The sequence below is a fragment of the Enoplosus armatus genome, chromosome 10 (assembly GCF_043641665.1).
Source record: "Enoplosus armatus isolate fEnoArm2 chromosome 10, fEnoArm2.hap1, whole genome shotgun sequence".
Lineage (NCBI taxonomy): Eukaryota > Metazoa > Chordata > Actinopteri > Centrarchiformes > Enoplosidae > Enoplosus > Enoplosus armatus.
In genome coordinates this window covers 5518994-5546895 of record NC_092189.1, presented here as the reverse complement: position 1 = coordinate 5546895, position 27902 = coordinate 5518994, and the positions used below count along the sequence as shown (strand labels likewise).

Below are 27902 nucleotides of genomic sequence, written 5' to 3'. Positions count from 1 at the left end.
TGTGAATGAAGTATCTGTTGAGCCGAATAAACCAGCGCGTCTCCATGAAGAAGCTCAGCGTGGGAGTCGCTGAAACTTTGTCCTAGCTTACACACACACCTGAGCGATTATACTTTTGCTTTTCTTCCGTGCTGGTAACTTTGTAGGTTTTTGTTTTTTAAGTGACACAAAATGAAGACGCTGTTGGCGCTGTGTGTGGTGTGCACGCTGGTTGTGTTGTGTGTGTCGGGGACTGCGGAGCAAAAGTTGAAAAACTGCAACGAAGTTCGTGCTGCTTACAGCTCCAAAGGCTTCAACGTCAACGACGTGCCCAACAAAGGAGTCAATGGTGAGTTTTTATATTTATATTTTAGATTTATTCTCAAGGCATGTTTTAACCTCAAATACTGTAGAGCAGTGGTTCTCAAAGTGGGGGCCGGGGACCCCCCATGGGCCCTGGAAAAGGTCTCCCGGTGGTCCTTAGGCTAATGAGAACTTTTTAAGCTAGCAGAGTTAGCATAATGTGGCACTGGGTAAAGGTCAGTAAAATGTGCGCTGCCCCATTGTTAGCTTCCGATACAGTGGAGACAGCCAGCTATAAGTCAGAACTCACTTTTAAATCGTTTTCCAGATGGTTTTCATGAAGATAAAAATCATCTCAAATGTAGTAAAGTTTAGGAGTAGCTGACATGAAAAGGTACAGAAGGCCCTACAACAAACAATTAAACTGTCACTTTTGTAAAGGGACATTCGGTGCCTCTGTCTGAGTCTATATGGAAACATGGTCAATCATGCAGACCATGGTGCCTTTTCACGTGTTTAAAAAGTTACAGTACATTAAGTTTTGAAGTGAAACATTTGGGGATGAATTCTTCAGGCAAATATGCAGCTGGCAAGACTTCTCTACTCCTGTGGGTAAATATAGTCCTCATTTAGGAAATACTTGAAGGTAATTCATAACAATAAAGAGGTATAATCAACACACGCAGGCTCTGCTCCCCACTGAAAGAAGCCAGGCCTGTGTTTATTTCCAGGCTTCCTTAGCAGAGACTCCTATGGCTGTGAAGTGCAGGCAGCCTGCAGTGATTTAGTAAACACTCCTGTGCATTGTGAACAAGGCTTATGGATTTTTTTTCTCTCTCTCTCTCTCTCTCTGGGTTAGTCTGATTTCGTGGTTTTGACATATTCTGTGTGGGCACATGTTGTACTTTTACATCTGCCTGTAGTCTAGTCTGCAGGACGGGATGTTGTGCACCAATGAAGACCACTTGGTAATAAATAGGAACTGCTATGTTAATAGTCAGACCGAGGTGAGAAGGCAAATCAATTTAGCTAATCATGAGTTAAACCCAAGTGATGGAAACTTACACAGGGGGGCTTTTACAGTGGAGGCTTGAGGGCAGCAGGGGGAAGGGGGTTGGGGTTTGAAATTCCACTGTGCCCTGCATACTTTAAATCCCTCCCTTCTCTCATTTCCTTTTCATTTTTTGTGGTGGTTAAAATGAATATGCACACATATATTCAAACCCCTAAATGCATTCCGGTTTGGTTGCCAGCTTTGCAGTGGCTTCAGCATGACATACTTGTTTTAAAATTGTAGAAGTAGGTAATTCAGGCATGGCTGCTGTCATGTTAGTGTCTTGTTTTTTTAAGTAATTTCCTCATGTGTGTTTAACTCACTTAATAATTCGCTTTTTTTTTCTCTACGTATTTTCTCACCTTAAACATTTCAGGCCCTAACTGTTCAGTGACGTGTTCACAGCATTATTTCAGCTGACATGTGTGACCAATTTGTATGTGTCCTCTTTATTGTACTGAAGCCCTTTATGAGTTTGCTTTGCATAGTAAGAGGATGTTCAGACTCTTTTTCTGTTGAGGCCACAACGGCTCATTAGAATTTGAGTTGGACGTGACTGTCAAATAGGCCAAGAACTTATTTTTTTTCTCTCCTGCATTTCACACAAGTCTATAGGTCCTTTTGTTTTCTGCCTGTATGTCTTTGTGATGCTAAATGTAATTGAGAGTACCCCAACATGTCCGCATTGGTCGGATTTAATTGTCTTGCATCTCTAGGTTTTGAAAGAAGGACCTGAATGAAGGCAGTTTTATTGTGCAGGTTTGTGTGCTACACACACGTGCCTTTTCCTTTACAATAGATTCCTGGTGTATATCTGGGCCTTAGGCAGGGGTGACCTCAATGAGCAGCTCTTTGTCATTGAAAGAGACTGAGATAATTGATCCATAGAAAGCAGCACAGTCTACGGTCATTAAAGAGAGTTGGGGGTCTCCAGAAAGCAAAAAGCAGATACAGAAGCCCGGCGCTCTTCAAATGTTTCATGTTGCTGGGGAGAAATGGCTCCAGATGTGCTGTCTGATTGAACTTCAGTCATGTTTGTCAGAGCTTCACTTCTACACTTTGTAATGGGTCAAACTCCAAACATTATTCCTCTCCTTGCCATAACACCGTCTGTGTTTAAATTGAACTGGATGTGAGGTTGCACAAGGGTTAGACCATTAATTACCTGCATGTGTATACCACAATTTTATTTTCAACAGTTAATAACCAAAGAAGCAGCTCATTGGAAAAGGTTGCTTCACTTATAACATCTGCAGAAATTGTAGCAGTCAATATATGATTCAAAAGATTCAGTAAAATAATTTTGTTCCACATAAGACTAGTGGTTGTGATCAGAATATTTCAACCAAAATAATTGGCTTTTTTGACTTTAACCATAGCTGTGCAGCCGTGTGTTGCAGAGAACTGAAAATTATACAGTATCTTTGCCAGTTGTCACAGAAGTGGCTTTTGAAATGTTTACCTCCTTTGATACATGCATCATAAATCAGATTGGTGGAATATGAGTCCCATTGGAGACACTGGATTCAAAACCTGCCACAGACATCTTGTGTTGTTGTTGTTGGCGACGTGGAGATAAGAATGTTTGTTACCATTCAAATTACCGACGGGCTCGGCTGAAGCCAGACTTGAGATTCAATAAAGATGTTTTAATGTAAAACTGAAATGGAAACCCTTATTGCTTCGGCACAGCCAAAATGAAGTGATACAGAGGAACATCAGGCTCAGTTGGTAAATTCCTCGTTGATCCCATGGTATCAATCTTTTACCACTCACGTGGAAGCGGTTCAAGACCTCGTTTCCAAGTTTCTTGTCTGCTGGATGATGATTTGTTTAGGGCCTGTGGTTGAAATAGCTTCCTTAAATGGGGAAATAAATGACGCTGACAGAACTAATGATGACAGATAAATAATGTCAGTAATCATACAGAATGTAAGTGGTGGTTTCACTGTCTGAACCTATCTGCTAGTAGTAGGTTATATTTGTGTATCTTAACAGTTATATTTGATACTGTGAAACACGTTAAAAGGTATCTGCTAAGTGCTGTTACACAGTTGCAACATGGACCTTCAAGCTCAGCCTGAAAGCAGAGCAGTTAACACTGACCAGATTGGCATCTGCCATGTCAAAGGCTACTTATTGCAGGGCTGGATGCTGCGCTTCCCTTTTTTTTGCAGCTCTTCAAGCAAAATCTGTTTTGGTTTACTCTGGCAGTCAGGCCTGATGTCATGCTTCAGGTATGGGACAATGGCAGAGATCAAAGACAAGAGGTCGATTTCCCTCCCTTCAGCACGAGGAACATCTCCTGCTCATAATCAGTTCAGTGCATTATGACTGAAACTCAAAGCGTGCATGACCTCAGCGCGTTGGCCTCTCGGTAAGCAGGAGACATTCTGCAGTCTCACACTGTCAGGGCTCCTTCCCCCTTTGCCGGTGGCTGCATGCCCTGCATCATTACAGTTTGGGAAATAACAGGTTGTGTTATTGCAGTGACATTCAGCAGATAAGATAAGAGCAGGGAACTGGGGCACACACAGTCTGTGGGAGCTTTTATAGCTCAAAGACCAATATTTGAGTGGCTCTGCTCCGTAGAACTGTGGCCTGGTATTTTAACACCTATAATAATTAACTAATAAACCACCAGCCAAGTGTCTTACTTGCCTCTCAAGGTCAATCCCATAAAACTCAAACAGCCCTCTCTTTTTTTATGTGAACACTTTGCAAGTCTTATCATGCTTCACTTAGAAATGAAGTTTAATTTCCGCTAATTTCAAAAATTGGTTGTCGAGAATTGCAGAATAACTGTCTTTGCAATAGCCGTTGCATTGCCAAAAATTAACATATAAAAAGACCCAAAGCAGCTTGCAGAAGCCAAAGTGTAAGGTTTTATAATTAGTGCATTACTGCTGTCTATGTTTTCCACACACTGCTCCCTCCTGTTCTTGCTCTCTGGGAGGTCAGGAGTCCAAAAGCTGCCCATGTATTATTGGACATCAGAGCAGCTACTAATGTGCAGATAGAAATTACTTGTGTGTTGTAGCTGATACTGAATCACATATTAACGGTCAATTTTAAAATGATATATTCCTAGAAAACAGTAACGTCTTTTAATTCTTAAAGTGACTACACAAGGATTCTCTGATATCTATGAGCAGTCATAGATATCAGAGAATCCTTGTGTAGTCACATGAAGTCGAGATGTTGAGCTCTATCTTTGTAAACAGGCCATATTACGTAAGAGGATCTTTCTTGAAGGCATATTATGTGACACAAGGATCAAAGAAATACTGATTACTCAATTATTCAATATACTGTTGAATAAGATAACATTTTATGTTGTTTTTGATGTATATATATATATTTTTTTTTATTGAAAAGGCAGCATTTTATGTGTAGCAGTTGTGCTTTGTTTCTTACTGTGTACTTTCAACATCCTGTAGATCCCCAACTGATTGAAAGGTGGGGTAGTTACTAGGAGTTTTTTTTCCCAATGAGTGATTCAATAAAACTGTGTAGAACACACGTCTATTTGACTTCCAAATCCCCAAATTGTAACTGTGGGCTATATCTTTCAAAACACTCAACACTGTTAAATCCTCCTCTTGTTCTTTCTTAATTAGTACATGAAAGAAGAAAAACGATTTGAGCCCAAATTGGTTTCTCGCCAGATATAGAGAGATCAAACAGACTGAGGTGTGTCATTCAAGAAACTGTCTTAGTCCCACCCATAGGTGTGGTTACAACCAATGGTAAATTCACACATGCATGTCTAACTCATGATAGTAGTGAGGAATTACTCATAGTGCATCAGAACAACACTTAAATTTAGATGAAACTTTGTATGCTTGAAAAAGCATTTAATACATTTACAGTAGTAGCAATTGAATCAGTGGTAAGAGGATGACCTAGCCTAGTATTCACCTGCCTGAAGTACCATTACAACTTCACACGAGTCTAAATAAAAAGTTCTTCTTAGCGCATCATTTTGTAACAAGAGGAATACGTTGCACAAACATTAATATCAATGATTGATTTGAAGAGAAAATTGAGAAAATGTGTGCGGTTGAGATCAAATAAACACTCTGCATTAAAGCCAAAGCATACACAGTAATCTCTGATAACATTCCTGAGCGATGGGATAGACTCGTGCAGCTTCTTGCTTTGAAACCGTTGAAGCACTTCTTTTGACTTGCCTTATAAGCCTTTTTTTGGCTTAACAAGTGTTACATTAAAATGAAAATGTTTTTTTCTGCTTTTTGACATGCCAATGTTATTAATAACATCTAATCTAATAGCAAAACACAATCATCTCAGACTTCATTGTTGACCTCAGCTTTTGTTTTGCCTTTATCAGGTTACATGAGAATGTAAGGCCACAGCTCCAGGACAATGATGCACTCAATATTTTAAGGCAGTATATATGTATTATGATTGATTTGGCAAGTTAGTCTTCCAGGAAGGCTGGTCAATGAATAGATTGTGAGCATGCAAGTTTTTCCTCTCTGGAGATCAGTTAAAAGCAGTGATAATGTGATAGTTCCTGTTGCTCTCTGCCCTTTACAACAGTTTGGTGAGTCTTCAGTATAATTGAGTTTAGGTATCATGAGGTTATGGTCTTGTGAACCCGGGGGGAGCCTGGCTGCGACTTCCAGTGTCCAGATGGGGCCAGAGGAGGGAGGGAGGGTGGCTACACGTGCCGGCCAGCTCTGCGGTATCTTGCCGCCCTTATCTGCTTCCTGCAATCACAGTATGGCAGCTCTGAGATCAGGGTCTCTCGTGGTGTCCCGTTCTGCTCTGCCAGCAACAGCTGCCTTATCATTGCTTCAACACAAATCAGCTTATCACAGCGGACAAAAAAATATATATTGTGCACAGCAGAAGTTCAAGAATGCTACTAAAAGGTTTTTGTGGTTGCATGGGTTCGGTCTGGTGGATGAAATGATTTTGTCATTCTAGACCTGATTTGGTGTTTGAGTAGCTGCCTTCTTCAACAACACGTAGGACTGTGGAATCTTAAGTTTCCCTCCTACACTCATTTAGTATGCTCCAAGTGTAGCGTCAATTCAATAGCGGTGTGTGCGTGTGTCGACTGAGCGTCCGTAATTCCATCTCTCTGCATCCTTTGCCCCCCCCCCCCCCCCCCAAATGGCCAAGTGAGCGACAGATCAGTGGGGGGTGGATGCTGTGTGTGGGAACAATTGAGCACCCCCTTTTAGGCCGGCCTGCTTCCCCCCTCCTCACCACATTCCACACTGGACCACCAAGACCCACACATAGGGAGCCCCGGAGCTGGGAACACACGGCAACAAAGAGAGTGCTGGAGGGACTGACTGAGGCATACAGAGAAAGAGAGAGAGAGGGATTTGACTGGCAGGAAAGAGTTTTGTACCAAGGCGAGTCGAACAGAATATCCAGTAGAAATGGTGGGCCAGGCAGGAGCCAGAGAGCAAGTGTGTGTGTGTGTGTGTGTGTGTGACACAGACTTAGGGAATCTGGGGAGGTAACTGGAAGCATGCATGCACTGTGACTCATCGTCGCTCAGTCATACAGGCATGTACATGCAGCCTGCTTCTCTTAGGAACCCCTGTGAGCACGCGTGTCCGTCTCACACAATACAAGGTTTTAACACAGGTTTTAACCGAAGGGCTTCACAGTGCATTTTTGTGGCCACAGTTCAACTTGACTGTATCATTTGGTGGATCTGTGTGGGTCCTTGTCTTGCAAACAGTGAGAAATCCTGATCTGGCTTTGTGGTTTTCCGTGCTTTGAGTCAAGGGGAGCGACCCCCTGAAACTCCTTGTTAACACGTCCTGTTTGCACGCTGTTAACCCCCCCCGTCCCGTCTGACATATCAGTTCATTTTCTTCTCCCCCTGCTCGCTCTTTAGCAGCTCCTCTGGGAGGTTTTGTTTCATTCCTAATCTTGCCTTTCTTCCTCATCCCTGGGTGATGGGTGATTTCCTCTCTTTTTCACCATCGATCGTGGTTCACTGGTATTTTGCTGCCCGATCCATTCAGCCTGTCTACCTCTCTTGTCTAATGTCTGCTTTTTACCTTTGTTGTTTTCTTTTAGATGATGCACATGCCAAAAGTAGACCATGTCTCCTGTTAACACACATCTCCTCATGGCTTTGTTATCAGCTCTAAAGGAGCCACTCTTAACATAAGTAACACTTTTTCACCTCTGATACCAAGTACAGAAGAGGATTTGAGTACAACCTGAGAATATTTAAAATTTGTTTGGCTCACATACACAATAAGTTGTTGTCTCAGTGTCTAGTTAAGCATCCCCTGTTATTTTGCCACAGCTACTTTTTGTCCCTCTGATATTTTAGCCTCTGTGCGTCTCTTTTGTGTGGATCACCTCGTCACTGGTGTCACTCAGCCAGCTGTGAGGACTGTGGCGAAAGGGCCGCGGGGCTCTGATCCCAAACTGCAGGGGTGGAGTGTGAACCCCATTCGCCTGACACAACGAGGCTCCACTCACTCACTCACTCACTGAAGTCATCTCACCGCGTAGCTGTCAGTGGGTTATGATGTAGGTGTAACTCAACCAAGGTTAATTGATTTCCTATGAGGCCGCAGTGGGTTTGATGTCCGTGTTGATAGTCATGATCATCATTAAGATTTGTTTGACTCGCCAGAGGCCCGTGTGGTTAGGGAGCGAAGCCAGGGACTTGCCTGGGTGTTTGGGCTGAAACCCCAGTGCTGGGTGCAGGCCAGGCGAGCTGTAATCCCTGCTAATTACTCCCAAGGCCTACATCAAGACTCCCACTGACGAGGCAGTCACTCACACTTAGCTCACTTTTCCAAACTACAGTTAGCTTAATAGCTCTCCTAATATTTACCTAATCCCTCTGTGTGCTGCTCGCTCTTGGATTTATTTTCATATAAATTATATTGTTTGAGATCAAAACCCCTGGTTTAAATTCTGCCTTTCAAAGGTCCTTTCTTCTGTCAAACAAAAAAGCTATAGGCAGGTCTTTGGCTGCCTCACATAGCTCTGTGAATTTGACTGACGGGTGGATGCCATGTGTTAAAAGCAGGTCATCAAATCTCAAATTTAAAACACGAAGAAAACAATGGCACACGTCCTGCTGGCTGAGGGCCGATAAGCGAGGGAGGAGAAAAAAACACACATGAAAGGATCAAATACTTTGTTAAATGATGGCTCCAAAGCTGCAAATCATTTGGTCAGTGTGTTTTTGAGGGTGGTTTTTGCTGGCAGAAAAATTAGTCGTTATGTGGGAATGTGAGTTAACTCGCCAGGGCTTGAAATATTGTACATCACTGGAATGGCAAGTAGCGTTGATTTATTGACACATTCAGTACATCGGTAACGGACTGAGCCATCCATGACTGAGACCCATTAAACCATTGTAGCGTTAGGTTTAGGCTTTCTGCTCCCTTTGACAGGCAGTGATGAGTGGTTCTCTTCCCACTGCCTCAGCTAGTGTCCAGTTTCGTAAGGCCCAACAGGTATATTAGAATCTCTGTTGCCCTTTTGTAGCTTTGAGCTTCCAGAAACCTGATCTTGTACCTGACCTCATTCTGCCTGGGGGGCTTCACCAGGCCCCGTCCTGCCTCAACATCTGGTGGACTTCAGCTGCTTTTGGATGTGTGTTATAAACATTGCCAAAGAGCTCCCTGTCCTTTGCTGGCTTTTACTGGCAACGATGAAATGTATTGTTTGTGTGTTAAGTCTTTTAAAAGCTCTCATAAGTTTAATCACAGTTGGATTTTTAAAATTCTTTTTATATGCTGTTGAAGGGAGGGGTGTTGTGATTTGTTATGTGAAATTTGCACACGACCAAGCCACAAAGACGTTTTTTTAAGTATAAAGCCTCCTTAGATAGTCCAGTTTGTGGCTCTCAAGCAGTGTGTGTGAAGCACGTCTTAAAGAGGACCTATTTGTAAGCGCAACAGTAGTCCATTTCTCCGACAGCACAACGGTGTTTGTGCAGGGTCCCATGGTAAAGCACTTGGCCTTAAGTAAAGAGTGTTTTTCATCCTCTCGTTTAAAGTCTGTTTTCATTTGTGTGCCATGAGTCAGTGGAAAGACGTAGGGCTGGTGTATAGGGACAAGCCAGGAAGGTCTTTTGTGCCTCTTTTTTTTTTTTTTTTCTTCCTCCTCCTCTTCTCTTCCCTTGTGATAATCACGCTGTGCTGTAACTTGTCCTCTCCGTTTGTCTGTAAAAGCTCTGCCTGTCTCTGCAAATCTTAAACATAACAGTCTCGCTCTCTCTTTCATTCACTCGCATTTCCTCGCTCACACACACACACACACACACACACACACACACACGGACCAGGCTAAAGCGTCAAGGTGGAATCTGTAGTAAAAGCACCAGATCAAACGCTGCAACTCTGCGGCTCATCAAAAGGCACAGAACCTGAGAGAAAGATGTGGAAAGGGTGAAAGATTAGACCAGTTGTTAATGTGAGTCATTGCCTCCAGCTCCTTCTGATAGAGAGGGCCGTTGTTTACACAAGATTCCCAGCAGAGTGATGATAGGAAGGAAAGTTATTGATTTATGTGCAAGTATTTTGTGTTGTGTTTCCTTTTATGTGTGAATCTGTAGTCCATACAATGTTTGACATGGGCACTCATGTTAAAACCACCTGGCTGAATGGTGGGGCTTGTTCAGGTCTGAATGGCAGTCTAGCCAATCACCAGTGGTTGCTGTATTTACTAGGAGGAAGTCAAACAAGTTGCGCAAAGTTTGTGTGGTACACGCTATGAAAGTGGCCCAAATTCAATCCCGTCCTGAAACAAACCACTTCTGTTTGAAGTATGAATTCCCCATAACTGCGTTAACATGAATCATGGCCTCCAGCTCTCTCATAGTTAAAGGCAGAACTTGCACAAGTGTTCGGAGTTTGACCTTTCTTTTTTTTAAATAACTGATCTAATCTCTTTGCTGCAATATTTGTTTATTTCTTGACCTCTAGCGGACATCGGTGCTTGTTTTGGGCCAAATGTTAACAGTCAAGTAAGAAAACCATGTTGTACTGCTGTATTTGCCCAACGGCCACTGTATAGTGTAAGGCACTTTTTGACTTATTAACACAGAAAGCAGATTGACTTGTGTACTCCCCTTTGGTCCCTTTTTCCTCATCTAACGTCCTGTTTTCTTTCTTTAACTCTGATATATCGTCACAAAATATTCTCAGCAGAATATGTATTGTTTTTGCCTTCATGTTCTAGGTGGTTATGTAGGTTTCTTTTAACACCTGAACCTTGCCTAGCACAGTTGACTCAACAGCCTCTAACTCCCTACCAAATTTCCACCCTGCTATCAAGAGACTTTATGTAAATAATTTCGCCACAATCTGTAATCAGAAGCTGTATTTACCTCACACTGTTTTGCTTGCAGAGGTCAGAGAGTCAAACGCACTCCTGCAGATTTTTTTTTTGACCACGAGAGATTTCCTCTAAATTGTGCAGCAGGTGAACGGCCCCAGCGGTTGGAATTTGGTTTCTGACTTGTTAAATGCACTCGGGGAAGTGCAGGAGCGAGCTGAAACCCTGACAAAGCAGTGACCTGGGAAGTGGTGTAGGCAGGGAGCTTTTGTGTGGGGAGACAAAGCCGGAGATGCAGGGCCGGGACGGGAGAGGGAAACAGACAGAGCGAGAGGCCAGGGCAATGTTGTGGAATCTCCCCAGGGGCTTCTGGGTAAATGTTCATGGATGACAGCGTTTTGGAATGTTCACAAATGGAGAGTTTTAATTGGCCAGAGGCCCCGACTGGTTTAGCAATCAGAAATGGACTCCGGTGGCGGAGAGCTCAGATTTATAGATCCCAGTGTGTGCTTTGTTTGTCAGATCCTGTGCCTTTTTTTTAGATTTATCACGGATAAACATTTTAATTTGACAATTTCTCACTCTGAATGAGAAATAGTTGGTGTTTTTATAGTTTTTCCTGCGACAGTGAAGTAAAAACAGTTGATGAGACATGGAGATTGTAATGAGTTCTGCTCTGCCTCGTGCTGACATGCCTTTCTTTCTCATCATCGTCATGCCATGTGACACGCAAATTTTGGCAGTTTGGTGTTTTGACAGCTGTGTTGTGGAAGAGATTTTAATTCCTGATTTATTTAAGGAAACATAATTTTACAGAGACATTATCCAAAGCGCTGTGGCTGGCTTGCGTAGCTGAAAATACTCTCTCCAGAGAGTACTCTGCGAAAACCAAAACTTCCTGCCTCATAAATGGATGGTGAGCATTGTTCTAAGTGGAGTAAATCTCTCGTGTCACAAGCGGCGCTAGTGTTTCCTGAGCTCACCACTACTGAGAGGCTTCCTCCCAGTAGTAGATCCTGTTATTTATGGGTGTTACTGATGGTCTATGTGATTGTTCTTTTGCATTAACCTCTAACACTTCTGACGCTGCATAGTGGGTCGAATCAGCCTTAGAGCTGTGACTCAACATGTGAGGGATGGCTGCTTGCTGGTCAGCTGACTACATGCAGAGTGAAAAACTAGTGTATAAATACTACATTATATAGCGCTACCTCTCTATTAGTTTAGATGTAGGTTAGATTCAACTTTATTGGCATCGCACACAGTAGGTACCAGCACAACAAAATGCAGTTTAGCATCTAACCACAAACACATGTGCAGCAGTGCTTATAGATATATAAAGATACAAATGTACAGAATGAACAATAAAGCAAAACTGTAGTAAAATAAGGAAGATGTAGCTATGAAGTAGAAAATGAATGCAGCTATCATATTTATTCTTAATGTGTCAGTTGTATTATGAACAGAACCAATAAATGGTAAATACACTACAGTCTGGGTATTTTATAAACGGTATATATTAAATCATAAACCCATTTTACTGATCAACTGTTTGCCTTTATTTTATGGTACTCAGTTTTTCTCTAAGTGTTAATAATGTCTACATGTAGTTGTGTGTGTGTGTGTGTGTGTGTGTTATCTATAAAACTATAATGCTGTACTCTTCATGTTTTATATGTAAATCTGCATTAGATGAATGTGGCGGTCCTCAAGGGGGAATCTATGTTCTTGTTGCAGCAGAGCAAAGCAAAGACAAAAATATAGGCTCCAAAACACTATCAGCAGTAGAAAATATACAAATACAGCATGTATGAATGATGACTCCAAATGGCACCCCTAGAGCAAACTTTTTTTATTGAGGCAAACATGCAGATGTTCAGGTTGCAGTTTCAAACGATTCCTGTAAAAGATTTTACTGCTTAACTTTAAATGTTTAAAGCCGCTGCCCACTTCAGTTACATCCTTTACAGGCTATAGGCTAGTTATGGGACTAGTGTAATGTCTGAGTCTTGGGTCAGCTGGAGCTTCATGCTAAAAACTGTTTGCCACTCCCAGTGAGGGGCCCCAGATCTATAATATGTGTTGTGGAATATACTGCAGACGTCCAGGTGAATGCAGCACCGGCATCTGTGAGCGAGAGAGCTAGTTATCTGTCCAAACACCAGGATCTCCTAAAGCTTAGCCAACATGAGTACCTCAAAGATACTGAGAAGTAACTATCATTACAGTTTCCTCTGTAGGCCTTTGAGATTTAAATATCCTTCATGACACCCATAAATCCCCTTTAAACATTCATTATAGCAACTTCAGCTATACTGTCTGTCCTTCAGATTTTAAGTTCAGTTATGCCTGGAGACACGGAGAAGCAGTCAAGTGAAACACATTAGAGCAAAGAACTGGACAAGGTTTGGCATTGCTACCCACCATTTTGTTAAAGCACTTCAGTCAGATCCAGAAGTCCCCCTGCCAGCACATTTCAGTCTCCTTTTTGACTTTCCTAATGAACTGAGAGCTGAAAAGCATTATTGGTTTGGCCAAAACTGCTATAAACTTGTCATTACTCTATTTTTGTAAGAGGCTGAGGTGTAGGAACAGAGTAGGTGGAAGTATCGCCCTGCCCTGATTATCTCCATATGAACAGCCGAGCCTCTAATAATGGTTTCCGCTTACAGCATAATGTTGTTGAACATTTTCTCCCTTTGCATAGCTCAGAGTACACCCAAGTAGACAGGATATTAGTGTGTAAGACATAAATGTAATACGTAGATGTGTGTTACATTTATCTTGGCTTTTAAAATTCATTCTTAAATAGTTCTGTTTTTGAATGTGTCAGTGGTTTTGCTCTCCTTAACATGGTTTGGAAATCTGAGAGGTAAATAAGGATATGCAGATCTTCAGTTCACTTTTCATTGTGAAATTCCACACAATGTAGTATAACTTTTAATGATCTTTTTTGACCTAGCAGAACATTGTTATGGGTTGTTTCATTTCTACTTCAGAAGTCTTAAAGGTTGTCCCTTAGTATCACTATTTCTACGCACTGGTGGCAGTAAAGTAATGGTCAGGATGTCTGGACGTCACTTGTTTGATTCTTGGAAAAAAAAGAACTAGGAAAATCTGGATGGGGAACGTGAACAAGACGCACTTTCCCCCCCTCCTTCAACTACTACTGGCATGATGCCCTTGAGCAAGAGTCTGCGGTTGTACTGAGCAGCAGCCTGATGTGAATGTGTGGATGTTTGTAACCTGCCCTCCCCCTGCAGCTACTCTTCCAGGTTGTAAATAAGACTGAGCTCTTAGTCAGCTTGTCGAGTTAAAGGATTTCTTGTAATACGGGGGGATATATCATATTGTACCAGAGCACTTTTCCTAACAGTACTGTGAAAACTTTGTGGTATAAAATGGGACACTGGTGGCTCAGATACTGCATATTACTAGCTTCATAGTTTTGACTTTTGCACATTTAGTTTTTATAGCACTAGACTGATCTCATGTGGGAGATTCCCCTGCTAAACCCTGCACAATTATGCAGCCTTGAAAACATTTATTTCATCGTATTGAATAGATGTGTGGGTTTAATTTCCAAATGACACATCCAACTTTCGAACAAAATGGTGCCCTTCCAAAGTTATTACTGAAAGCTGATAAAAGCAAATCATTTGAGACTTTTGCTTTCAAATGACTGATTTATTTATTTCTTTATTGAGGACCAAATTGTCAGAATTGTTTGAAACATTGAGTTGCTGACTGAGAGACTAATTATAAAAGCTTTTCCGATATAGATAAATGGCATTTTTGACTGAGAAATGTTTGAAGGGATTCGTTTTCTGTTTTTTTTAATCCGGATGCAGACCACAACTGTAGAGCCCTTACAGATAAAAGAGAGAAATGAAAGGGGTGATTTGACAGCATGCTCTAACAGGAGGGAATTTAAGAAGGGAATGACTTAGAAAGCAATTGCTATCATTTTGGAAATGAAATATGCAGCTGTTTTGCAGCCTTTTGATTACTCCTTTCAATTGTGGCTTCACCTCATTACTTTGCCTGTTCATCAGTTAACAAATCCTTATGCCTAAAAGTTTACTCATAAGACGTCATTCTTACGAGTAAAACTTAACGCCTTAAGGAGTAACATCATGGTAACATCATCAAAAGGCCGCAGGTCCAGTTCATGTGATGACGGGAGTGGGCGCAGAACAGAAAGTTACCCAACAAATGGCACCAATCCCTTAACCCCCCCAGGATAATTACACCCTAGACAGAGGTGAGGAGCAGGAGGAGAATGTTATGGCTGCAGGGCGTGCAAATTTACAACAGTCTGTGTGAGTAATGCTCAGTAGACTGGCAGCTCTCTCCTTTATTACATGTTACTGCACGGAGCGTAATATGCCAATTAATAGCCAACCTTTGTATTCATAATTGTTGTTTTGGATACTTCACTGAATTTTATATGCTGGACTTGTCTTGAAGATCAGTCAGATCGACTTGGAATATGTTCACACATTTCTCATGTTTTGAAATTAAATTGCCCCAGTATTCCCCGTCTCAAATTACCTGCATTCCTCTGGGATTGAATTAGTATGTACATAGACTATGAGTAGCGTACAGTTTATCATTTAATTATTTACAAATGTTGCTGTCTGTGTGGAAGCTTGGAGGTTTGGTTCAGTCGCAGACCACCAGGCTCCAATTAGTGACAGACATTGGTGAATGGTTCATGACATGCTGTACCCCATGGCCTCCTTCACGGCTCCCATAGCAGTTTTAGTGATGTGAGTTCAGAAGGGTACAGAAATAATCCTTGAGGGATTTATGACTTCAGATTGGAGTACATGAGCGTTAAAGTTTTCTATTTATATTTTCTGCATGTGTCTGCGACTTTTACGCCCTTAATTGCTTGTATGTACAGGTTTTTTGTGTATGTGTGTTGGTGGTGTTACTATTGGAGTGATTGGGGCTTGGGGGGTGAGTTACTGTGTGTGGTGGATGTGCTGGCTGGCGGACAGGGGGGGGGGGGGGGTCAGAGGACAGGACCTCTCTCAGAGGAGTGGCTGTTAACCCCTGACCTCGCTGGTTAAGCCTGCAGGGTGGTGGCGGTCGAGGCGGAGGTGGTGGTGGTGGTGGGGGGGCACCCTGGGGTCCGTCTGGTTCAGGGCCACATGATGGCAGGCAGAGGGGGCGGTGAGGTGTCTAATCTGGTTTTTGTCTATGAGGCGTTTTCACCTCCCCCACCATCCTTCCTCTGAGAACAGAGTTTGAGAGGCAGGACAATGTCAAAGGGAAGTGACTTATTTTATGAGCCATTTAAAGGGGATGGTGGTCTCCCCACAAAGGAAAGGCAGAGAGGCAGTGGAGAGTTGATGAATACCATGACACACAGTCACATGTTTGTTTACAAGATGCTGCTCTCTTGTTTTGACCACCATAAATGGCAGTTTTCCTCTTCTGAGCGACACTTGAACAATGTTCTGCCTCTGTGTATTATTACATCTTAAAGCACTTGGGAAGCTGGAGGGGTGAGAGGCCCCTAAAAGGAACTCCATAAGGCAACTGAGAGCCAGTTCACCAATCACACAAAGACTATTCATGCCAGTGATGGTAGAGAAATGACAGACTGACCAAGCTTATTGTGAAACAGTGAGGCTGAAACATGTCCGGCATGATGTAGATTTTTATAGGATCCGACTCTTCTTGTTAACTGTTCACTCTCTTGTGTTCCAGCAGTGCCATTTTTCTCCCAGCGGTTTGAGAAATTGGCTGCCAAAATGTTTTCACAAAGTATGCATTAGCTAAGAATCTTCACTTTTCAGAGACCTAATCCTTTGAGCTAACAATGTGACATTTGTACAGACATTCCTGTGAAATATTGACCATCTCACTTTTATTTGTGTACTTTGGTAACTAGGGCTATTTTCCACGTGGATATAGCCCTTTTGATTGTACGCTGGTGCTGTGGGCAAGCAGGGGGCCCTTCTGGAGGAGAGACTGGACGGCTGTTTCACCTAAAAGTTCAGTGTGTGTGTGCGTGTGTGTTACTCCCTGTACCTCCAATCATGCTGGTACAAAGAGCCATGTGTTGAGCAGTGATGTGATGTGTGAATATGTTTAGGTAGGGGCTGCCAACTATGCCTGGGTATGTGTGAGTGTGTATGTGCATATGTGTATAGGAGGCGGGTCGGGGGGGAATGGGGTGAGGGCTGGAGCGAGAGATGAGTTTGGGGAAAGGACTGTGAGAGAAGGAGTGACTTGAGGCTTATTTGGACTTGATCCCAGACAGAGGGGTCCAGTTTATGGCGCCAGGGTGCATCCCTCCCTCTGGTACCCTGTTTAGATGATTGTATTGCTATGAGTCACTTCTGACCCTGCAGTTTAATTTTTTAACTATTTCAGACATGCAGGGAACTTCTCTAAACTTGCTGTGCTTTTCAGTTTCGGTGTCTAGTGTGCTGAGGCAAAGCTGAGATGGTCTGTGTTGTTTGCAGTGTGATTAGCTAAATAGTTCTCAGACTCTGAAAGCTATAGGAAGCTGGATCTAGAAAAGTGTTTTTTTCCCATATATAGTACATGTGTAAAATGACTTCTAATAGAAGTCGATGGGCGTTTCTATTACATGCTCAAAAAGAATGAAAACAGTCTCAAGATGTCACAGAAAAACATATCCACATTGCTCAGGTTGTCATGGCGACATATTAAACATGGCGAGCAGCAATGAAGGTAATAGAAAAATCCCACAGCCGATGATCAAACCAGAGGAACTGTAACAACTTGAACGAAAAATACAGCAATGTTCTGCCTAATAGGTAACGGACAGTGTGTTCATGCTTAATGCCAACAAAGCAGAAGAGGCAGAAATCCAACAAATAGCTTGTAGTTTAGATGTGATATGATCCAGACATACTTTTTCTTGTCTTTTGTTGTCACTTAGAGGAAGTTTGTTGGATTTTATATGGTGAAACTGAATGTTTTAACAATTCACAGCTGTTTAGAAGAAAATAAGGATGATAAAGGTAAAGAAACAGCAGGGACGACATTTGCTGTTATTGATAGAGTTCCAAGACCCAGTTAACACCTGTGTCACATTTCTGAGTTTCCTGTATCTTTTAAATAAAATACTGACGCATGTCAAGGTTTCATATAAAAGAAATCTATATAACACATTTCACTGCACATGTGAAAACTAGAGTCAGCACTATCTCTTTAGGCTGAAGTAGTCTGTAATGTTAAAGCTCCACTGCATGTAAGACATGGGGGCTCTGCAAGTAGCAGTAACCTGTGCGTGCACACAGGCCTCGAGTCAGCGAGCTGGTGGGGAAAACTAAACAGGCCGTTGGTGCCTGGATGCAGTGAAAGGATCCCTGTGTTCTCCCCAAATTCCAACAGCCACATTTAAAACAAAACATTATTGCAGCTGCAACTTTGCATTCGTCCTCCCCTGACCCTCCCTTTTAATTGGATGTTAAACTCACTTTTGACAAAGTTGGCAATTGCTGTTTTATCAAAGACGGTATTTAGGTTTTGATTAGAGTCGAAGCTCAGAGTAGGTTGTTGAGGTTTTTGGCACAAACATAGAACTGTTTGAAAATGTTTTAACAGTTAAAAGTTGTCTGTCTACACAAGCATTTTTAGTACATTTCTCCAACTACGCTGAAGTTCCAAAACAGAAAAACACTTCACATCTCTCCCGTTTGGCATTTGAGGGCCACTTGAGCCAGCAGCTTTATGCTGTTTTCCAGCAAGTGTTTTTCTGCTGGGTTTTTTGTGTGTTTACAGAGAAAGCATACAAAAAGAGTGCATCACCCATTCAAAAATGGATCACATGCCAGAGGTCACATGGAAATCATACATTTTCAAAAAGGTGCTTCATGATACGACAGGCAGAAGACTTTCTGGCATTCTTTTGAATGTTCAAATTGTTGAAATGCAGCCCTACGTAGATGCACAGCCAAAATGAGGGAAAAAGCCTTTTTAGATTTATCTGCATCAATGTGCGCATGGCTGGAGTCAGCCTTCTTACCAGCAGAGTGGGTGAAGAGCTAATCCTCTCCTCTCAAAAGTCTGTGTTTTAGAAGGACACAGCACTCAGAGAAAGCTACAGCACCAAACTATCAATCAGGACAGGGAAGTGCCAGGATAAGAGCAGGGCATTATAAAGTGGCCGGCTAAAGACTGCTCTGAGCCGAGTGTTGCAATTAATCCACTTAAGTGCAGCTAAGGGGGTTTTCACAGCCAAGGTGTGTTTTGATTTGGTGAGGGATGAAGTTGTTACTCAATATTTGAAAGGTTTCATCCCAGACAAAAGCAAGAAATTGTGTTAATGATTGATACACATGAGTTTTAAACAGGTAAAATATCCACTAATTGGCTCCATTAATTAATATCCCCTGAGACGTTAACAAAGCCACTCTGTACAGATTCTGAGTGGGTCAATTGTGCTCTGAACTGGACTGATTGAAAGTATTATATAATTGATGTGGCTCAAAATGACAGTTTCCTGTAGCACATGGTATATAACAGTGTGTTGTCCTTGTCTGTTCCAGGAGCCCCCTTGAAAGTGTGTCCGCAGGGTTTCTCCTGCTGCACGGTGGAGATGGAGGAGAAGCTGAGCCAGCAGAGCCACACGGAGATCAAAGCTCCCGTCTCCAGGCTTAGCACCAACCTGCAATCCATCTTCAAACAGAGGCATGACCACTTTGACAGTAAGCAAACTGCACTTACACAAACAAACACACACACACACACATGCTACATTGTGCTGCTGGCTAGTGTCCCCATAGCAGTACTTGTGTTGTATGAGTTTTGACGGACGCTCCCACCTGCCAGTGCACTGCCCAAAGCGGAGACAGTCAGTCTGTGTCCGTTGGCCCGTCCACCTGTCTCTCAACGTCTCAGCTCCCTGCCTCATCGCCCAACCCCCTCGCAGCTTGGTCCCCCACTACCCGCTTCGCTTCCCTTCCCTCCAGAGAGACGTGCGCGCTTCCAGACGGACCACACACATCTTCAGATTTAGTCTTCTCTGCACTTCCTGTTCCTCTGTGTGTGAGCACATGTGTGTATGCCTGTAAATATTGGGATCAGGTTTCCTTGGAAGCGCATGGGAACATGCAACAGTGCTGAGTCACCAAGGAAGCGGGGCAGCTTTGACTAGCCTCAGCCACCCAACCGTGCCACCACAGCAGCGCTGCTGGAATGAAGCTTGATAAGACAGAGAGGATAAAGACCAAACAGACTGATGTCGGATTTTTAAGTTCCTAAAAACATTTGTTGAGTTTTGCCTGTTAAGGACGGTTATGTGCGTGGTTTGATGCGTTTGTGTGTACAGATGCATGTCTGTCCATATAGGCCTTCAGATCTTATGTGTCTGTGAAAGGGAGTGAGGGATAGTCAGTAATGGGGAGCGTGTGTATTGCAGCCAGATGTGAACAGGAATGTGACGTGTCGGAATGCAGTGGCTGCTCGAGCCGTCCCGCCCCTCTTTTCTCCTCTCTGCCCTTTGTCCCCATCTCATGCCTCACTCTCCCAAAAACCCCCTGTCTTTGCCCCCTCAGACCCTTCTTTCTCTCTCGACTAGGTCTCGCTCTTTCTGCATTTCCTTAATGTATGTTGTTGTTCTTGTTGCCTCCACCCTCTTCTCATGTTTTTGCTGCTTTCTTACACAACTCAACTGGTGCCTTCTGAGACATTGTTCAGCTCTCCATTGTTTAGAATTGTGGAGTTGCCTTAAAGTAAAATTATATAACATAGCATCCCAAAATCTAATCTTAATTAAACTAGGATTTTATTCAATATTTCTTCCGTTAAATTGTTCTTGTACTGTTGCATATAATCTGACTAAATGAAACCTTTCCCCACTCGGCCTTCTACATGTACCTGAGGTGATGCTTTCATGCTTTTTTTCTTCTGAGAACATAGCAGTACTTGTTGCGGTAACAAAGATAGAACATTTTCCTAGCTGCTTTGTATTTGGTCTATTGGGGTTACAGGTGGTGAAGTATTTATTATCTGCAGATTTAGTAAGAGATGTGTTCCTCTGCCATTGTTAAACATCTGAGAAGAAATGGCAAGACTAAAAAAGAGTTCTTGGTCTTTGTTTCTAAGGAACTGATACCAGAACCACAATTGTCAAGACAATTTCCTCCAATGTTTTATATAACTATAAAAAGACTGCTGTCAAACTTCATTGTGGCTTCAGCTGAGAAGCCACCATTTACCCAGTCATATCACACCACCAAGCAACAAGACGCCTGAGTAGAGGTCATATTTCTACTGCTTAAATATTGTTACAGTTTTAGGACGTGTTTTTCTTCAAATATGTAACTTAAAATGTTTATATGACACTATCATTACAACAGACGAATCATGCAAAAGTCATACAGAAATGTAGGGTCATGTATTTGACCAAGAGGGGGCAGCCCTCAAGCTGACAGTGAAACTCTTCCCTGCGCGTCATTTACCTTCCTCCCCTTTTGTGCCCCCTCCTCATCACTGTAGGCAAGTTGCTGCTGTCTCTGAACTGTTAGATGTGGGATCTCTTTACAAAGGCCCGCTGTGCTCTCTTCCACCTGGGCCATTAGACAGTCTCTCTCACAGGATACAGTGACAGGCTCGGGTTGCTGTCCTATTATTTCCTGTTGTCACATCGAGACACCCAGAAGGAGGCACTTCCCGTCGCTGAAACTGGCGCAGGAAGTGCTTATTGCTGTATTTACTGTTGCTGAAGAAGACGTCAGCTAGTTGCTCTCTAGAAGTGGGGTGCATATGTGCATAAACACAGCTGCAACTGTACATGAAAACAGACGCAACAACATGCACTCACACACTAACAAACTCAGGAAGTGCTGTATGTGATTAGGCATGCTCTCATCATGCGCCTGGAGCTAGGAGTCATGGCCAATTAAGACCATGGCCAGAAATAGTTCTCCCCTCTCTGTGTGTTTGTCCTGGCCTCAGCCTGTCTGTCCTGTTGCACTGACCCTGTCCAGCAGAGCAAGCCTATGTCTGGGAATTAAGCACTTGGATTAAGGCCCCTTGTCTCCAGACACACACACACACACACACACACACACACACAGAAGAAGAGACATCCATCCGAAGCACTGAAGTCCAACAGCAGGAGGGACAGAATCCCATCCCATAAGAAAAGGGAGAAGTACAGGGACTAATTGGCACAAATAGGATGCAATTACTGCCTGGGCTGGGATTGGGAGGAGCGGAGTTTATAGGGACACGGGTGGGGGGTGCGGGCGAGTAGGGGGGAATCTCCTTGGAGGAGGAAGTAGGAGGGAGGAGTGGGAGGAGATCGGTCAGCTCCTCTGTTCCTGTGATGGATTGGGCCTAAGATCATCGCTCATAATTTAGGGCCTTCTCTGCAACATGTGGAAATGATGACAGGGTGAGGGGAGGGAGGGAGGAAGGAAAAGACGCTCACAGAGGCAGGAGTTGTCCTTCTTCCTTACATTTCGCTACAGTTTACACTCTCTCTCCCTCCCGTGTAACCTTTCACCCAGATTCTCTCAGACCATTGGCTGAGCGACAGGCACATTTTTTAATGGAAAAATCCTGAGGGAGTGCTCAGCTCCTCGGCCTGTTGGCAGACGGCTGCGTGTCATAAACTGTTTTTAATGACAATGCAAGATGCCTGTGTAATGCTGCTCATACTTCAGACCCTCAGCTTGGGCCAGAGAGCCCCCCCCCCCTCCCCCAACACACACACACCCTGCACAGGCCCCTCTCTTTTTAACCAGAGGGTTTGTCCAAACTCATTACAGGGCTTATCTGTTTAGCATATAGGCATTACCGCTCTAATAAACTGTAGAAAGGAAATAGAGAAGTTTAGGTTTGTCCTCCTGCTCTGTAGCCTCTTCCTCCTCCTCTTCACCTCCTCCGTCTCCTTTCACTGACTTTAAACTTGTGGCTACTATGACATTCCAGGGGTGGGGGTGGACCTTTTGTTTTAATCTCTGTCAATGGAGCATGGAACTTGGTGCCCTCTCCCCTGGCTTTGTGTGTGTGTGTGTGTGTGTGTGTGTTGGAGGGGAAGGGGGGGGGGGGGGGGGGGGGCAATGATAGCAGGGAAGTAAATGGAGGGGCTGCAGTGTTTCCGGTATCCTTGGCGACACAGTGGGGATTTGGAGTTAAAAAAGCCCTCAACTTAACCCGCCCCAAGCTGCCCTCACCCCTCCCTGCCCCATTTTTTCTTTTTAGTGTGTCAGTCTGAAGTGGAAGTGACAGTGCTACTTGGGGACCGTGTGTGTGTGTGTGTGTGTGTGTGTGTGTGTGTGTGTGTGTGTGTGTGTGTGTGTGTGTGTGTGTGTGTGTGTGTGTGTGTGTGTGTGTGTGTGTGTGTGTGTGTGTGTGTGTGTGTGTGTGTGTGTGTGTGTGTGTGTGCTGGTGGCAGAGAGCGTTTAGTGACTCCCTCTGTGAGACCATGGGAACTTTACATTTCAAAGCCAAGCAGAGGGCACCCAGAAAAACTGCAGCGGGACAGAAGTTTAGTGCGCACGGGGCAGCGGGGGGAGACGAGAGATGAGTGAAAGGGGGTGAGTGTATGCTCCATGCACGCGAGACTGAAGGTGAAGCATTTTTCAGAGACTCTGAGGAATTCTCATTTTGTTCAGATTAAGAAAGTTGGGGGGTGGGGGGTCCGTGGGAGAGGGGGGCCTGGATTATTGGGGGTGGGGGAAAAGCGGTGAGGGGGGGTGATGGACATTCCTCAGGATGAAGTAGGTCATTGTTCCCTGTCTCTAGTGAAGAGAGCTCTCTGAAGGAACTGATGAAGTGAAAGTAGTGGAGGGAGGGAGATGCAGGGCTGGATGGGGGGTACAGGTCCATATGGGGGGGGGGCGCATTATTCAGTAATCCTATTGAAAATGCCTCTGAAGGACAGTCCAAGAGAAGCTGGGAGAAAGGAAAGCGAATGGAATGTGACAACAGAAAAATGCCATTGATGGTGGTCAGTTTGAAGCGGCTTGATGTGGAGAGACGTCCCTGCTGAATGGCAAGTCTACAGAGACGCTCGTTCAGCCTGACAGAGATGCTCCGGCTCCACCTTTCACCCCTCCTGCTTCACTCCCCTCATCTCCTCTTTTCCAACCGTTCCCATAACGCATTCCTTTGCCTTTCATCCAGGATTTTATGCTTAAACTGTTTCTGTTGAGATACCCAAATTGTCAGGATGTGGGCACAGGTGAAGTGGAATCGCCATCAATCTGACACCTTCAAATTGTGGCAGCAGCACAGGCTTAGAGTCAGAAAGCAGAAGTGTGGGTGGAGGGCTCTACATATCAAGATCTTTTAGAAGTACGGCGGCAGTAATATTGTTTTTAGGTATTTACATACACTGTGGTCATGCTGGAATCTGTATGTTTCAATAACTTGATGAAAACCTCACAGTGTGCTTTTGTGTTGCCTCATGTTTTGTAATGTGATACCGACAAAGTGTGAATTTCATGTTCCCAAACAAGTAAAATCATAGGGAGAAGTTATTGAGTTAAAGATTGATGAAATCAGCTCTCAGTCTCTGCAGATGTCCCGAGCAATATGTTATCCATCATACAAATTCAATTTCCTTTGTAACATCTTTAAAACGAATCCCTCCCTTTAGACGAAAATGAAATGTTAACAATGTAAGCTTGTTTGTTCTGGTTCTTTGGCAGCCTCGGCATTTAGTCATCACACTAATCCCCCTCCTCTTTCTTTTCTCCACAGAGTTTTTCCGTGAGCTTTTGAAAAATGCAGAGGTGTCGCTGCACAACATGTTTGTGCGAACGTACGGGATGATGTACGTGCAGAACGCAGAACTGTTCAAGAACTTCTTCGAGGCCCTGACTCGGTACTACGTGTCCGGCAGTGCTGCGGTCAACCTGGACTCCATGCTGTCAGACTTCTGGGCCGACCTCCTGGAGAGGATGTTCCGGCTGGTCAATGTGCAATACGAATTCAGCGACGCCTACATGGAGTGCGTCAGCCGGCACACAGAGCAGCTGCAGCCCTTCGGCGATGTGCCTCGCAAGCTCCGCATCCAACTGACACGGGCCTTCGTCGCCGCACGCACCTTTGTGCGCGGCCTGACGCTCATGCCTGAGGTGGTCAACAAAGTTTCTACGGTAAGCAAGCAGCGCTTGTGAATCTTTTGTCTTTGCTAAAAAAGGCTATAGCAGTCAGTCTACTATCAGACACTGAAATGTGTTTCCCCGAAGCCCTGTCCATCCCTCCCTTCTGTGTGTCTGACTTCATATCTTTCTTGGAAAAACTGGCTACGGTTCCATTACAGGGTCTCTGATAACATAAACTACTTTGACTGTTCTGGTATGGCATGTTTTTCCACTGCACTGAGTGATTCACTGATGATTAGATCATACTGCTTTGTGGACTTGGCTTATAAAATTAATGGTCATGCTTTTTCACAGTCTAAGTATGTTTGTCTATGGTGCTGTTGGATGAGTGTTGTTGCTGTGGTGCAATGATAACAGCAGTCTGCTAACTGCCCCCTGCCTCCTCCAGGTCAGCGCGTCTCCCAGCTGTGTGCGAGCGGCCATGAAGATGTTGTACTGTCCCTACTGCTCGGGCCAAGTGGCCCTGAAACCCTGCCAGAATTACTGTCTGAATGTGATGCGTGGGTGTTTGGCCAACCAGGCCGACTTGGACACAGAATGGAACAACTTCCTCGGTAAGCGGCCATTATGTGAAAGACACCTTCTGCAGCCATTGTTAAACTAACCTGACTGTGAATGCACCATGCTATAACCATAACGGCTTAAAGTGTTTGATTTGGCAACAGGGTATATTTATACAACTCCCTGCTTCTGTGTGCTTTTAGAAGTTCCACTGTAGTGCTCTTATTTTGCCAAAGAATCATTAAAGTTAGATCTAATCTAACCTAATCTACTCCAGCCTTATCTGAACATGCACCCTTCTTTACCCTTGTGAGCATGAAACCAGTGTGACATAATGGGATTGGTGGCACGATGGAACTGGGCTAATTAGATGAGAGATTCTTTTTTCCAGTGGATTTATTGCACTTTGGTTTAGCAAGAACATGTTTAACAAAGGAACACAATGTGTGGTGTATGGTAAAAAAAAATCATGTACCAACACATCCCTCATTCTTTAGTATCGTGTATAAGTAAATGGAGAGAGGGAGGGGTTGTACATGTTGTACATGTTGTGACCAACTGGATGAATGCAGCTCCTGTGTTGTGTAAACACAGACCCAGATCAGTTTCATTACATTGAGGGTGGTGCACATATCCACTGTTCTCCTCTGTATGTATTACATTTATTCTACATGACAGACTCATGTGAGAAAAGATGTTTCCTGGCTTCTATACCAGCGTCTATCCCTGTCTGCTGACACTATGAACTGTCTGTGGAGGCGTCTGGTTTCTGTTGCCTCCTCGCTGTGCTGCAGCTTTACTCTGCTGTAATCTGAGGGCTCAGTTTCACTGGTTAACAGTCTCCTGCTCTTGGGCATGTGCTTCCCCCTAGTGGCAGCTTTTTGTAACATCATGCTTGACCAAAGAAAACCTTATTTTCCAATGACTCGATTCCTTGTGCTGTTTTTTAAATGATTCTTATTTTCTGGTTTTCAGATGCCATGCTCAGTCTGGCTGAGAGGCTTGAAGGTCCCTTTAATTTTGAGTCCGTCATGGATCCCATTGATGTGAAGATTTCAGAGGCCATCATGAACATGCAGGAGAACAGCATGCAAGTGTCACAGAAAGTCAGTATAATTTCAGAGCATTTTAAAATAAAAGATAAGAAATAAAGAGATTCAGGTCCACTCACCGCTCTTTATACTTGTTCATTTCTGACAGGTTTTCCAAGGATGTGGGCAGCCCAAACCAAGCATGGCCTTCCGCTCTACACGTTCTGTCAAAGAAACCGGCTTTACCGGCCGCTTCCGCCCTTACAGTCCTGATGCTCGACCCACTACTGCTGCAGGGACCAGTTTAGATCGATTGGTAAGGACTAAGAAAACACGGAGCACAACCAGACTACTGTTGCTTTGTTTTAAGTAGTTGTGTCTGACTTGTTTTTTGCTTGTTTTCTATGCAGACAAATGACGTGAAGAAGAAGCTGAAACATGCAAAGAAGTTCTGGTCCACATTGCCAGAGACAGTGTGTGCAGGTGAGAGGATTGCACCTGGGGACGAGTGCTGGAATGGAACAGCAAAAAGCAGGTGAGATGAACATACCTCGCACACAGAATTTACGTCTTACTGTATGTTAAGTATCTTGTAAAGCATCAACATCTTGACTAAAACTGACTCTCACTTTACATAGGTACGAGTCGGTTGTCATTGGCAATGGACTGGCCAATCAGGTGTCAAACCCTGACGTGGACGTGGACATAACAAAGCCTGACATTGTGATTCGCAGTCAGATTGCAGCTTTGAAGGAAATGACGAGCTGGCTTAAAGCTGCGCACAGCGGCAACGACATCTCTATTGATAACGGTGAAGATGGTAAACCTTCTTCATGATTTTCTTGATGACGTAATGTCCTAGCTGCACATGTCTGACCCTCGTGTCTTCTTTCTCCCAGATGAGGACGGCAGCGGAGGAGAGGAGAGCGGCAGCGGCTGCGACTCTCCATCCTGCAACACAGACCAGGACATCTACTTCTCCACTCCGCCGAACTCCGGCAATCCCCGGGTGAATGAAAGCAAAAATCCATCAGCTGGGGTGGCCTCACAGGGAAGCATGGCGCTGGCGCTCTGCGGGCTGGCCCTGGCTCTGCTTGCTCCCCACTTGAGATAAAACTGGCTGGGCAGGGAGAGGAAGAGAATGACCAGGAATGACGGAGCGAAGGGGAAAACTGTCAGAGAGACTTTAAAAAGACTGCCTTCAGGACCTTGGACTGTCCGCCTGTGTGTGTGGGAGGGGGGGAGACTCTTCTTAATATTACAATAACTTCACTTTTAATTATTTGTTTGTATGTTTTTAAGGACATCAGTGTACAGCAATATGATTTTCTTCCCAAGACATCCACCTTTCCCCCCCAGATAAACCTTAACTCCTTATGACTCTCTCGGAGCTACAATATGGTTCTGCTTGCAGCATTACAAACATTATAGAATTGCCTTATTTTGGCAGTTTAATCTCATCATTCATTTCTGTGCCTTCTTCAATGATTGCTATCTGATAACATCGAGTGCCTGTATTAGCACATATCTTCATATTTCTGAGGATGTTCTTTCGTTCCATTATTCAGAGATCAACAAACCACGTAATGTTGTTATGAATGTTAACAATTTATAACAATC

At 43.8% G+C, this 27902-nt stretch overlaps 1 protein-coding gene across 2 annotated transcripts; it reads left to right on the top strand.

The window, feature by feature from the left end:
• The first annotated feature begins 38 nt into the window (after positions 1 to 38).
• Positions 39 to 27629, top strand: gpc4 (glypican 4). 2 transcript variants are annotated; one of them, XM_070913378.1, is made up of 9 exons: positions 39 to 328; positions 19177 to 19335; positions 24344 to 24741; positions 25139 to 25304; positions 26227 to 26357; positions 26452 to 26598; positions 26693 to 26817; positions 26921 to 27093; positions 27182 to 27629. In XM_070913378.1, the coding sequence occupies exons 1-9, from the start codon at positions 172 to 174 to the stop codon at positions 27394 to 27396; spliced, it is 1671 nt and encodes a 556-aa protein (XP_070769479.1). In that variant the 5' UTR covers positions 39 to 171; the 3' UTR covers positions 27397 to 27629. The 2 variants fall into 2 exon arrangements, with proteins under 2 accessions (XP_070769479.1, XP_070769478.1); XM_070913377.1 differs by having other exon boundaries at positions 26921 to 27102.
• Positions 27630 to 27902: the final 273 nt, after the last annotated feature.